The sequence below is a fragment of the Haliotis rufescens genome, unplaced genomic scaffold (assembly GCF_023055435.1).
Source record: "Haliotis rufescens isolate VD_foot unplaced genomic scaffold, xgHalRufe1.0.p SCAF_7, whole genome shotgun sequence".
Taxonomy (NCBI): Eukaryota; Metazoa; Mollusca; class Gastropoda; order Lepetellida; family Haliotidae; genus Haliotis; species Haliotis rufescens.
Window position 1 is genome coordinate 32,080,109 of NW_025964361.1, and position 14,966 is coordinate 32,095,074.

General features: G+C 38.1%; 1 protein-coding gene across 2 annotated transcripts in view; it reads right to left on the reverse strand.

The window, feature by feature from the left end:
* The window catches only part of LOC124146029 (amino acid transporter AVT3B-like), a 40,559-nt gene extending 26,646 nt beyond the window's left edge, over window positions 1–13,913 (reverse strand). For both annotated transcript variants that reach the window (XM_046516070.2, XM_046516069.2), the window contains exons 1-4: window positions 13,707–13,913; window positions 11,377–11,426; window positions 9,975–10,164; window positions 1,216–1,243 (exon numbers count right to left, since the gene is read on the reverse strand). In XM_046516070.2, the coding sequence (XP_046372026.2) occupies window positions 1,216–1,243; window positions 9,975–10,164; window positions 11,377–11,426; window positions 13,707–13,826 (388 nt within the window). In that variant the 5' untranslated portion in view covers window positions 13,827–13,913. The remainder of the gene's footprint in view (window positions 1–1,215; window positions 1,244–9,974; window positions 10,165–11,376; window positions 11,427–13,706) is intronic.
* Window positions 13,914–14,966: the final 1,053 nt, after the last annotated feature.

The following is a 14,966-nucleotide window of genomic DNA, read 5'->3' on the forward strand; positions in this document are numbered from 1 at the left end:
GGGACGTCAACAGATGCACCGATCACCCAACCATCTTTAATGTAGTCAACTTCATAAACAATCAGTCAAACAGAAAATAATCACAATTAGTCAGTCACACTTCCTAAATTTCAAAGTATCCAATTAATATGGTTAATGTTGGTACACACATCACAAATATTTGGGCAATGAATACTTAATGAGTTTTGTTGTTATTCATAGCTTATTCATCATTCATATGTACAGTAAAACAAATAACAAGCACATGAAGAGACTATGTTTATGTCTACCTGATATTACAACAGTTTGTGTCAATATGTTTGAATCTACTAACCTGTACATGAATTTGGCAACATAGATTTCAGTCTTAGTCTAAGGACTGACACCCGCAGTTTCAGGGTATTTAAGAATACAATAATTTCAGATTATCTTTATAAGTGAATGACTGAGTGACTTTGATTTTACGCCGCTTTTTAGCAATATTCCCGTATCATCACTGCGGGGGGCTTCACACATTGTACCCATGTTAGGAATTGAACCCAGGACTTCGGCGTGACAAGCGGATTATCTTTATCAGATCTAATATATATCTATAGATGTTAATTCAATCACTATTTTGCAGGAGGGACTGTAGAAGCCATAAATCAACAGTGTGGAAACCATAATGGGAGACAAAGTTTTGTCAGTTATGAACACAGGGCTGCAAGGAAAATAATTAATCAGGCTTCAGAGTTCATTTTGGCCATGGTTACTGTATTTCAGTGTTCGAAATTAAACCATGAAAGTCAAGAAGTGCTTATGTTAAGATTGAAATATTATAGATTGATGTAAGGAAATGATTATACTTTAAATTATAATTCCTAGATTATATAAATAACAAGTTATCTGTATAAAATAATGGCATCTTTGTACAGTTTGCTTGTCTAGACTTGCCTATTACCATGATTACAAGGATAGAATTACTATACATCCATGGACTTATCATTAAGTACAGCCTTGGAGCAAGGCTAATACAACCACTACAGCATCAAAACATGTTAAATCTACCTCTACCCAAGACCCCTGGATTTTGAACACTGTATTGTGCAGATTGTTGGGAACCCTTCAGAATCGATCATTCTATCATGCAAACTTCATTCATGGTACCAATCCAAGATTGTAGGCTCAAGTCTGGCCTCCACATGACTGTCGGCCATCAGGACACTCACGCCACTTTCTCCACCATCCACTACTCACCTACATCTCCGTATGTCAGGTCGGATGTCTGAAACAGAACAGGTCACAATGTGTTACCATAACAACGAAACAAATATCTACCAAGCTTTTTCATGAGAAATGTTCATCAGTGACCAAAATATGAAAGTCTGTGTTTCTGTGACATCATGCACAACTGGTACCGGACCGGCCTGCGGCTTATCTACAGTCATATACATATACTATATACCGTAGTATTCAGGAACACTATGACCATGATGAGAGAAGACACTGTCACAATTGTCATAAAAACTGATCAACAGACAGACAGACAGTTTTATTTGCATGAGGTACAAAAAGGTTTACAAGTACCATTTTACAGAGAGCTATTTCTTAAGGGAAGATAAACAGGTGTTTTATCTTCCTGTGAAGATACAATTCAGGAACCTGGCAAAGTGTAACATCACATTAACATTTGTTGACTGACATATTCTTTGTAATGAATAATAGTTATCACTAACAGTTTTGGGAATTAAATATTTCCGCTCACCATCGTAGAGCACACAGTGGTATATAACATGTATTTCGTCTTCAATTACATTACAATGCTTGCACAAAGCATTTTGGTCATCCCAGCTTACAGCTTACTGATCAACACCGTCTCATCATTAGTTAAGACACTGAGTGAGTGTGTGTGTGTGTGTGTGTGTGTGTGTGTGTGTGTGTGTGTTGTTGTTTAATGTTGTACACAGGTATATTCCTGCCCTACGATGGCTGCCTGTCAATAATTGATTCTTGGTTGGCCAAGCCAGTGATTGATATTGTAAGCAACGATCCACACCAAAGGGTACGATGACGTGCCATCAACCAAATCACCCCTGATCTAATTGGTCGCCTCATACAACCTACAGAATCCCTACATCCCAATAAGTGTTTTATTCATGATAAGCAGATCCTTGTGGCGAGGGTCCTGGGGCAGATGAGGTCTGCAGCACATGCTTCCTGTAATTGCCAACAAGATGTGGATCGGCAGTCTGACTGTGACCTGGCTGATCGTGTGTAAATGGTGGGGGTAATTACACATTCTACTAACAACATGATTACTTGACCCATTTACAGGCAACCACGCCTTAACTGGAATGCTGCTGACTGCAGTCCAGAACATCACAAGGTCACTGTTAACAAGGTTAACACGAGACATTTACTTCAGATAGTTAGGGCTGTATATTGGCAGCAACACTGTACAGCAATATGTTGCAATAGAACTATCTGTATTGAGATATATTGGGAGAAAAAGTGTTTTACAGTGGTTGACACTAATTGTACATGCAGATCCTAATTTCTACGTACAATTTTGTTGTGAGGTGAAGGTGAAGTGAAATGGGGTTTAACATCACGTCCAAGATTATCACACTTACATAGCAAGGTGCATGCACATGTGTGTGTGTGGCTGCTTGTACTAGTCCAGACTGATGCCGATTTATAGTGCTAGCACACTGAGATACCATGCTGGAGTTTAACATGAATACCTCACTCAGACACACTATACTGACTCCGAGCCGACCAGACTTTCTTTTAGCCACTTAATCATGTTATTGCCGAGTGCCAGACAGGGTAACAACAAGTACCATCTTGTAACGATTTTTGGTATGATGCGGCAGGGGATCAAACCCTGGACCTTCCACTCTCTGGGCGGACGCTCTACCACTAGACCATGGAGGCGGTCCATTTTGTAGTAATGAATCAGTGGAGACAACAATGTGAGTGAGGAATAACTTCCGTATTTCCACCATTTTGTTGATCAATGTAGATTTGAGCAAAGACGTATATGTCTTTGATTTTAGGCTAAATCATAACAAAACATATTCATTACCTAATAAACAGGAACACATAAAAAATTTATTAAAGTTTATTATATTTACAAGTTAGATCTGTATTTTTATTGGTTGAGAAAGGGTCAAGACCTTCTTTAAAACACAGTACTGCCCCAAACCCACCCTTTTGTTCTGCGATAAAATGTGGTATCGCCCTGCCTGATAAAGCCATGGACACAAAGGAGAGAAATATGCTCAGCCAATCAGTGAAAGGTTTTGCAAAGTTTGTTGCGAAGCAGCATGAGTTGTTGAAAGTTCAAATTGAAATAATGTATCTGTAATCATGTAATACAACTGCCATCAGGGTCGATAATTGATAAATGCCTGTAATACTGTGCAGTCCTACCAGTAACTTAAATGACATCATCATGATCTTAAATATGGCACAACTGCATGTTTTTAAAACAATTCTTAGCCTCCTTATTTGGTACGGTATGCCAAGAGTTCATATTGTGTCAGATTACTGGAAGCTAACAATCTCCAGATTTAGGACGTATGGCACAGTTCTCTCTTTCCCCACCCAGACAATCAGAACAAGTTTTCCCTGTCGTGGTGTTAGTTTCACACAAATGTCAACCACCTGTGTGTCTGGGACTGCTGTGTAACCGTGACAACTATACCATAATTATTTTATCACCTTTTTATTGTATTTCTTAGCACAAATAAAAACGTAAAAATATTATTAGATGATTTGTATCCATATTTCATATTTAGGAGAAGCAAGGAAATATGAATTCCTAAACGGCTTCAGTACTTGTATGATAGATACCTTACTTTATCATACCTATATATTAATCAGGACAATATTCTAGATGGCATAAATACATTTACATAATGATTCTGATCCATGTTTGTGATGTGTGTTCAACAGCCTGTCTTACCTCACCATACAAGGCCCAGGCTTGACTATTTACAGACCATGGTCATATAGCTTTAATATTCCTGAGAATGGCATTAAGCAAACAAAAAGAATCTATACATTGACACAATTTACCATGTTTATCATGAGTAGATATTTGTCATACTAGCAACAGACCTTACACAATCACCCCACGTATTTGCTAAGTAAAGACTGTTAAGTAGTTAAAGTCTATCTTAAGGATATCTCTGGTCTGGATTAAGAGACTGCAACTTTTTCTAATACAGGTAGATTTACCTATTATTTCTGCTTCATGATAATTTTTTTATACACAATCAATGTTCAGAAAATGTTATCAATCATTCATGAAAATGCCTAATTTGAGATGCACAGCACTTAGTTGATATATGGCCGACATATTCCCACCTTCCCAACACCTGTCACGCAGAGCAGCCGAGGCACTTCAAGCTTCCAACATCTGCGTCCAACACGCCTTTTCACACACACTCCATATTCACACCATCCACGTTAATATTTCTATAACTCAATCTTGCCCAACTCAAGGCCTGTTTCATGCCAATAGATAGGCCATGATTAATAGTTCAATAGTCTCTTTGTTACTGTAGTCAAAATGTGACAATGTCAATATTGTGTCTACTAGACATATCTATATCATATGTATACACCACTGGAGCATGACAGTAAGGAAAGGTAAAGTCAGATGCATCATGGTAGGGATGGGTATTGGATGTTTAAAGTTTAAAGCATCACAACATTTTACAATGCACATGGCTGTATTGCGATATGTATCACTATATATTGTATAATTCAAAATTTAGAATACAGAAGCAATTTGAAACATCAATTGAAGTACATAAATGGAACAAAACAAGATCCTGGAACAGCATAATGTTTACTCATTCAATAAATATGCACGGATGCACGCTCCGGGACAGTGATGACTTGGTGTTACACCACTGCCACAGAAAACCTCCACAATGCGAACTTGCGAGTTTTCTCCCATGTAACAAATTTTGAGTGAGTGAGCAGGTTATGGTTCAGCACCATTTTGAACGAGATCACAATTATATCATCTGTGTGTCAGTTTAATGTGGGAGGAAAGTGATGCATGTCTTAGATGTTCACCACTTGAAACCAATGAGCACGGGTATGGTGATGACAAACAACGATGTATATCGGGTTGCAGAGAGGTTCAAACCCGCAATCAAGGATTCTGGTAGGCCCTAGTGATGCAACCTCTGTACAGAGCATATGCGGAACCATAGAAGACTGGCCCCTTCCTCCTGGGTATATAATTTGGTTGGTAATGAGAATTTACCGTTGCCATCGTTTAGTGTAAATTATCTGTGAAAGATGGAAGGTAGACTTTGAGCTGCTTTTTGTTAGCCTCTACCAGAGAAATATTTTAGACTCTGTGTTTTGGATATTGAAAGATTTTAATCAATAAATGACCTGTATTATTTTTTTAAAATCTGGTATTTTGTCATTAAAAATATTCCTACTGTCCCCCAAAAGAATGGCATGGAACACATAAGGTGAACTTCAATTTCATGGCAGATGACAACGACAGCATTTTGGGAGAAGAGTTCTCAGTAATAATGTTGAGGTGAGTCAGTAGAGGTTTAAGCCACTTGCAGCAATATTCCAGCGACATCATGGCAGGGACACCAGAAATGGCCTCTCACCTTGCATCTATGTGGCGATTCAGATCAAGGTCTTCAGTGTGCAGAGCTAATGCTTCAATGACAATAGTGCCATTGTACAAAACAATGTTTGTTGCGCTACGACTGTCGAAAGTCTATGGTAAGGTATGGGAGTTACGATCACCCTAGAGCTAAGATCACTCTGTACAACTGCACCCAGGTTACCCCACTGCCCCACATTCAGTAAGGACTAGTGGAAAGTCTATGGTAAGGTATGGGAGTTACGATCACCTTAGAGCTAAGATCACTCTGTACAACTGCACCCAGCTTTTGCCACTGCCCCACATTCAGTAAGGACTAGTGGAAAGTCTATGGTAAAGTATGGGAGTTACGATCACCTTAGAGCTAAGATCGCTCTGTACAACTCATCCCAGGTTACGCCACTGCCCCACATTCAGTAAGGACTAGTGGAAAATGGTGGGTGAATGTGATTGATTTAGGACTTCACACCATTAAAAACGGAAGCATTTCAGTCATGACACAGCCTGCCTGCTGAATGAAAACAGCTGTTGATAACCATGGTGGAACCGACAGACAGGTGTGCTGCTGCCACAAAGGTCATCATCATCAGGATTATTATCGAGCAGTATGAGTGATGAGGGCTCACTTGTTAGGTGCTTTGGAAGTTTCCGTTCAACGATGCGATGCACGATACATTTTTTTTTTCTATCTATACAAGACGATACACTTGCAAAAATAAATTATTCACCAATGCCACCAACCCTCACCCCCCACATTTGGTCATTCAAATATCGCATAATGTATGGTACGAGTAGTGTTTCAAGTTCACTGCTAAAAATAGCTGCTACAAGCATGTGTCTCTGTATCCTGCTCTGAAATATTCATAGTCAAGAAGTTTCCACACGGTTTTATGTGAATATGCATATCACGATATCTCACTATTGTGACCTATGTATCATATCCTAAGCTTGTATTGTTTCACCCCTATCACTCGCACAGAGTAATTACAGTGCATCTTCCCAAGGTAAGGCAGTTTACTGACTATAAAAGTCCCGTTTTCACCCTTGCCAAACTAGGCTGGAATTATGGAGTTCTATTTTGGCTTGACTAACGAGTCTATGCATAATCCAATCAAAATCATGAAACGAAATCGACATTGGTTGACTGCAGTATTTGCAAAGCATGTGTACCGTCAACTTAACATCAACAAATATTTTCCAAATCTTTTCATGTTATATATCGAGGTGCTGAATGAGTGAGTGGGGTACTGTTTAACGCTGCATCAGCATAAGGTTGAAGAAGTTTTGTTTGTTTGTTGTTTAATGCCACACTCAGCAATATTCCAGCTATATGAAGTGTGAATGGGTAAGTGATGGTGAGTATGAGTCAGTGAAAATGAGTGAGCATGGGAGTTCAAATACCAATATTTCCTAATTCCTCGCCTATTTTTAAATTGCCCTGCTAAATTAGAGAAAAGAAGGAAACTTTAATTTTAATAACAAAACTTCATGAACTGAAGCAACAGCTAATGGGTGATGTGCAGAATAGATAAATGACTAGTCAGGTACTTCTGCAGTTGACAAACACACGATGCATCTTCTAATTTTCAAAGTTAATAGCCCCGATCTTCCTACTTGCTTGAGGGCAACTAAATAATATTTTCCCACTTGGCTGAGGGCAACAACATAATATTTAACACTTGCCCGAGGGGACGTCAGACACACAAATTGAACAATTCAATGCCTACATCCCAATTTTCCTACAGAAATTACTGCAGGCACATTGGGACCTCAGTTTCATCCCTATCTATGTAAATGGACTGAACCACTATTGTTTGACTTATTTTTGCTAAGAGATAAGCCTCAGGATAAAAGTTTAAATTTAGTTTGTCAATATCTGTTGCCCGGTCAAGTCAGGCTTGTACCATGTTGTACTGTTGCAGATTCCTATATAAACTGTTAGAAAATAAAAGAAACTGAGTAGAGAAACTAAATACTTACTACTGAATAAACAACTACAAAATCATATAGAACCAATCACATCAATTAATTATTTTTAAGATCAATGCAGTTTATATTTTAATCCATTGTTGTTCACACAAGCCAGATCTTAAGCTGAGTAGAGATATTAATACATATAAAAACTTTATTTTCTTTTAGAGATCAATGCAAATTAACTTTAGACTGAGTAAAATGTGCCACTGTATATCACTTAATTTAGTTAAGCCCCACCATTTTGAAAAGTACACAACCGTCCATCAGTGGAGTCAGAAGCGCAGCTCCGCCTCCTCAGCAGACTGAGACAACATGTGCAAGCAGATGCTAGACCCATCCAGCAGCTGTATGAAGATGCACATAAAAATCTAGGTTGCTTTGAGAGTTAATACCGTATTTTCTTGAGTATAGTGCGCACCCATGTATAATGCGCACCCCCCTCTGGCGGGTTCAATATTTTGGAAAAAAATTACACCGTACCCTTTCAGCGAAGTCTGGTAAACGAATGGGTGATGAGAAACTTTGTCAGTACAAATTCGAAATTTGAGATAAAAAATCACCAGACATGTTTATTTACCGTTTAAATAGTATTTATTGTTCTGCTAGGCATTGTTTTATATCCAGGGATTAAGATTACCTTGTGTATTTTCTCGTAAACTAAGCCGGAAACAGCAATCAGCTGTACACACGTTTTCTTGGAATCGACCGGTGATTCGGTCAAGACACACCCAATGATATAACTTTATTATCAAACACGCTTATAACAAACTGAAGGATATTACAAACTTAATTTTATTTTTAGTCCCTGCCATTTGCTGTATAGATGTTGTATATATCTGATATATGTTTATAACAAACTACTGTTATAAAAAACTAAAATTAGTTCGTTTGAGTTCATTATAACTGTAGTTTACTGGATATCAAAATAGAATGTAGGTTAATTAAGGATGTTTCAGACCAAGTGATGTGACCCGCCCACGCCCTTCCAACATTTTACAAATGACCGTCTCAGATAAAATCTGCGATTCTGCGATCGCGGAATGATTTGCAGAAAATGTTGCTTATCACAGAATTGCAGAATAATCGCTGAATTTTCCCTTTTTATCAATCAATACACTAATTTGAATTGTTTTCAAGCTTTTCTATAAACTTTTGCACTTGAATGATGCCCAAATATTTAAAATGAAGTTGAAACATATAAAATATGAATACTACAGTAAAATTCTTCTCACTCTTAAAAGTTCTTGTGGTATTTTGACTACATAAACTATGTTTACATCTAACCATAAATAAATAGCAGTGACACTATGCATATGAGTTTGTATTAGGTTTGGTAGTTTTTAAAGCAGAATTAACCTCAGAATTGCGGATTTTTATCTGCAGCATTATGGTAATTTTGTTGCAGAAGTTAGACAACTTTACTGCAGAATTCGCCTGGGACTGAAGTGACTCCAAAGTGCCCGTCCTCATATCGAAGCCACTGCACTTCAGTATTTCATGTTCATAAACTTTGTCATGCCTTGTTGATCTTTTTCAATGTATAAGGAACAAAATCACATCTAAAATAAAAATCGCAAAGAACATATTTAGATGTGAAACCACATCCTGCCGCCGGAATAATACAGTTAATAATGTAATTCAGTCATGTAAAACATGAAAAATATGAATAAATTGTTACTGAAGCATCTGTTGGAAAAACTCAGACAATATCATGACTCAACTGCAACCACACACATGATGTTACGCACCAGTGACGTAGATGATAGGCATCACTAATTAATTGCCATACTCATTAAGTGTATGTAAAATGTACTTGTTGTCAGTCTGGGAACCCCATGTTCATCATCATACCATCATGCCTACACCTACATCTTGGTGAGAAGCAGGACACAAAACTGTAATACGTCTACTTGAAATCTGGGTGAACTCATCAGCCAATCAGTGTTGAGCCGTCAAACCTCGTGGTACAAGTGAGTGAAGCAATCAGACAAGCTTTCTGTATCTTGTAAGCGATTATAATCAGGGAGTTCTGAATAAAGCTAACAGCTGTGGATATTTTATACATCCTGTCGTTTCTAAAGCCACGACATCTACATCAATCAGGGTGTACTATTGAGGATATGTCAGTGTTTCAGTGGTTTGCTGTTGCTAAGATAGAAATTTCTGATTTCAGGTGGTAATGAAAGTACACTAAAACACCTTAGAAAGCTGACACCTGATTGGCTCAAGAACCAATGCACCTTTCACTTAGATTGGATGGTCAAAGTTTGCTCAGGGTTAACCTGATGCAACCCTCTATGGAGGGGTCAGATCTTCATGCAAAGGTGTCGTCGCGGGATAAAAAATCTGATATTATTGTGATTGCTGAGATGACAGAGAAGTAACTTACTTGTAGCATAGGCGGATCTTTGACTCGAATGACAAGTGCCCCTTCTCCCTTTAGGAGGTCTGTAACTTCTGCCTTTGACCTTGTGAGGCCATCTTCATCAACACTGGATGAATTGCCATATCCTTTTTTTGACTTGCGTTTTTCCAGTATTTGGTACTTGCAGTCAATGATCAACAACATAGCCTTGACACTGAAAACAACATTGATATGAACATGAGGAATAAGGGAGTGTTTAAGCTGAAAGGCGTTCTAGCATTTCAGTTATATCACAATGTGTCAAAGTTAGTATATAACAGATGAACCTGACCCAAATCAATTGTCTGTGATCAGCTGATGATTATGTTTAAAATAAAGGATCAAAGTTTGATCAAACAAGGACTTAACACAAAATGTCCATGGCAGGCAAATTGGAAAAAAATGTGTTATCCTTATTACTCGAATCTTTGCACTGAATTTCATGCAATAATCATGATAACATAAAACTAAATATTAAAGCCTTTTTATCGTTAGTGTGCCAGTTACCATGGTTGCCTTGCAAGACTTTCTTATAGCATAAATAATGGCTACCGCCATTCCCACAAGATGAGAACACCCGAACTTGTTACCATGGTTACCTGTCACATAAATCAAGTCATAACTAGACTAAGCCAAAACAAAAAAATGGGTCCACAAGCCAGAACACTTAGCATGCTTAGCATCATTGTTTATACATTTCAGTGTGACCATATGGCGTTTTATTAGCTGATCTTACTAGACCAAACAGAATCTCACTTGACTCTGGCTTCGGACTAGTGGTTATTATACAAATGTTATAGTTGAAGAGCTAATCAGTTAATCTATTTATCATAGTAATGAACCTATCATCTAGTGGGTGGTTCTATCATTAATAATTTAACCAGTATCTATAATACAAAGTCATAAGTGTCACATGGTAAGATGTAGAGCCTTTGCATATTGTATTGGCCAATGTCGGGGTTGAGGTGACATGGGGTTTAATGTCGCGTCAAAGATTACTCCACTTACATAGCGATGTGCATGCATGTGTGTGTCGGCTTTTACTAGTTTGGACTGATGCCGATTTATAGTGCTGGCCCACTGAGATACCACACCGCAGTTTTAACATGAATACCCCACTCAGACACAATATACTGACTCCAACGTCCAAGCCGACCAGTCCCTGTTTTAGTCCCTTAATGCCGAGAGCCAGACAGGGTAACAACAAGTACCATCTTCTAACATCTTTTGGTATGAAGATGTGGCTGGGGATTGAAACCTGGACCTTCCGCGCTTCAGGCTGATGCCCTACCACTAGACCACGGAGGTGGTGCCATTGTCGGGGGTATTTTCTAATTTCATTACTGTTTCGCTATACACAAATAGGAAAACCAGGATGGAAAGTTACCTGATAACTCCAACAAAGCTCATGATGATGGCACCTTCAATGATTCCTGCCTGTAAACAAACAACATCAGTTAATGGTAAATTACAAAAATGATAAGAAAACTATATATCAAGAATGGTTCCCCAAAGTTTGAGGTTCCATTAGCAAAGCAGACATTTCAAACACGTCAAACAGTGTGTTTGTTCTAACCTGGGAATAGAGTCATGTCCTGTTAATCTGACATGGTTGGTTGCATATGATTATGTCGGATTAATGAGTATGCCGGATAAATGAAATTAAGTGGTATCAACGCCACACAACCTGTAATGGGATTTCCTCAGCGGTAGCGAGAACTTGTACCTGGTTTTAATGAGATTGAGGTAATCTGACCATGGTATTAATCCTGTTTTATTTATTTAAAGCATTAATTGTTTATTGTTAAGCAAATTTATCTCTGCAGCCGTTGTAATATGTAGCTACCAGCTGACTCGTATCGCATTGAAACATGGGCTGTGTACTCGCGGGCAGATGACCACAGAGTACGCTGATCAATGTGTTGTATTAACGAGACTGATTAACGGGTGATTTCGATAATATGTTGCAAATTAAGTGTGTCAGAGTGCAAGACTGTCGGATTAACAGTCTAAATAACACTGATTTATTCGGTTCCCATCATTAGTGTCAGATAAACGGGACTTGAATGTATATTATAGTTTGACTGGCACCTTTTCTGGGTTAGTTTCTATCCCTGATAACAATGTGTCCAAATCATTAACATATATTTAAACATTGCAATACAGGTATCTGTTATAAATGTTAAAATGTCTGACACTGACTGTACATCTTGCATATTCTATTTTCTAATCTATTTTGAAACCCTGTTAAAATAGACGGTTGCTTTCTATGTGAAATTTTCTGGATTAACAAAACATAAATTAAGGAATCGTTGGTACAGTTATTGCTAATATTGCTGTTAACATCAGGTTATAGCTAAAATGGCACCTCAGCAAAACGACACCGATTGGCAACGACGTCGCCTTGCCTAATGCCCAAACGGCCACTATTGCCTGACGAAAACAGCACCTTATTATTTTTTTAACCTTGGTACTGAAATACATTAAACTCACATGCATATGGTCACAACCAAACAAAAGAAATTGTGAAATGTTAAGAAAAGCTTACATTAGACTCTGATTTGGAGGCGCAACTAAACTTACTGTGAAGACATCACATGCTTTGAAGTAAAATAAATGAAATTAAACTAAACTGTTTGAAGTAAAAAAATGAAATTAAACTAAACTGTTTGAAGTAAAATAAATGAAATTAAACTAAACTGTTAAATTAAATTATGTCCAATTTACTCACCGACTCTGATTGGGAGGCCTTTACTCAAATTAACTCAATGTCAAGCTGAAACTGAGTCTGGCAGAAATGTCAAGAAATAGGACTACAGGTATACTATATATTCAATATTTATTTAGTAAGTAGGAAATAAATAGTAATTTTATAAATATTTCATATAAATCTATATCTCCCCTTTCTGCCGACAGCCAAGAATGTTTCTTTGGATAACAGACCCTGTCCCAGCCCAAGAAAAACATATATACTACAACATGACATAAAAAAAGCATGTAAATAAAGCATATATACTGCATAAATTGTTCTTATCGTTATTAAAAATAGGCGTCATTTTCGTCTGAGAAAATCGGTGATGATTTGCTGAGGTGCAGTTTTAGCCTGCACACGTTAACATCTAACAGGGTCACTGAATAACAAGGTGTCACTGTATAGAATCTTCAGTAAAATGAATCTGTTGGAATGTCAAAATCATCACGACATTGACAAATGACAGTTATCATGGTTATCACATTATAGGACATGATCATTTAGGAGAGATATGTACTTTGCCAGTCCCTATCGATGATAATTATACTAGATGCAATCAGTGGTAGGCTAACATATACTGGGAAAGAACCTCCTTAATACCAAGTTTACAACTCATATACACACTGCCAATACAAATAACTGACGAAATGTAAAAGAGCATATAATTCATCAATGCACATAGACATATGGACCAGTAATGTACAATCTATTCAGTTTTATCATGTTTATGGATGTACAGTATTTTTCAACCACACATTTTACTTAATCCGAGAGATTTCTTTCTAGATCTAGCTGCTTACGTTTATATTAAAAGACAGTTGAACACAAATTTCTCGCCCAAATTGTAAACACGACAGGAATATGAAAATTCTTACAACAAAACAACTTTATATTGAGGCATTGACACTTCCTATCATATGTCTCTTATACATACGTGACAGACTATTCGGTGATCAAATGTTTACCTCTTTGAAAGCAAATGGGAGCCCTAGAACTCCTGCTCCAATGAAAGATATGAATATGCTGGCGAAGATCTTGAGAGGGTGGGTGGAGCCCCCTTGTTGATTTCCTCCCCCCACAGACATTTTGTTGACTTCAGTTGTTTTAACAGAAGTTTACGTTCGTCAACTTGTCATGGGCTTCATGCCTGTCAATCGGAAACGTGGAAGGGTTACGCCATCTGGTGACGGGTCACAGGGGCAGATAACTCTAAATACACCTGTCAACTACCTGTGATGACATTATAGAGCATGGATAGACTATAATTAAATCTTACATCGCAGATAAAGAGCAAGAAGTGCCATATGCGGTGATGGATAGGAGATAATGCGAAAATTATTATTTCCAAGCATAAATCTACTTTTGTCGCGTCATGTGGTTATTTTATTTTGTTTCATTTTAGAAGAGATTTTATAAAAAAGAAACGTCAATACAGGGTTTGGAAAAGAGAGAGATGGGTGTGGGTTGGTAGCTTTTGGGAGGGATTGCAGGGGTGGATGGGTGGAGGGGAGGGTGCACATGAAATAATTAAAAAGGAAATAATTATAAGGTGTGTGTGTGGGGGGGGGGGGGGGGGGGGGGGCGGCGAATATCCCTTCTAGATCAGCGTATGTTTAATAAGCTACTTATATAAATTTGGGGTACGTGTCCAAATCGTCTAATGCGCCGCAATTCGACGTGAAGAGTTGTGTCCTTTGGGCACGCCTGAAACCCAGCTATATGATCTTGGGTTCGCTGCCCGATTCTTTACGATTATGTTTCTAAGCTAACAGCACCATACCCGTGCTCGTGGGATTCACTAAAGAGTTAAGGCTCACACCAGCATAACTTCTGGCTTTCTTCTCGCATCAAGCTGACACGCCGTGTTATAACTTACAGTTTACTGTTCACAGCGGCGCGCGTTATTAAGTCCAACTCACTCACTTATATAATAATTGCTAGCAAGGGGCGTCGGCATGATAACGTCAAAATAAATTGATAAAACTACAAGTGGCATGTGAAAACTAAACAGGTCAGTTTTAAAACAGATTGGCAAACTTGCAAAATCGATGTAATTGCATCTGGACTGAGCCCCTGTCTTAATCCTTCGACTCAGCTAAGCGGCTTTGAGTATAGCATGCACAATAGAGGCGAGGGACCAGTCAAAATTGCATCACCTGAATTTTGGAAGGGGTTATGGCGAAGACCACTCAAGCTAAAACAACAGTTACACATGTATGACAACC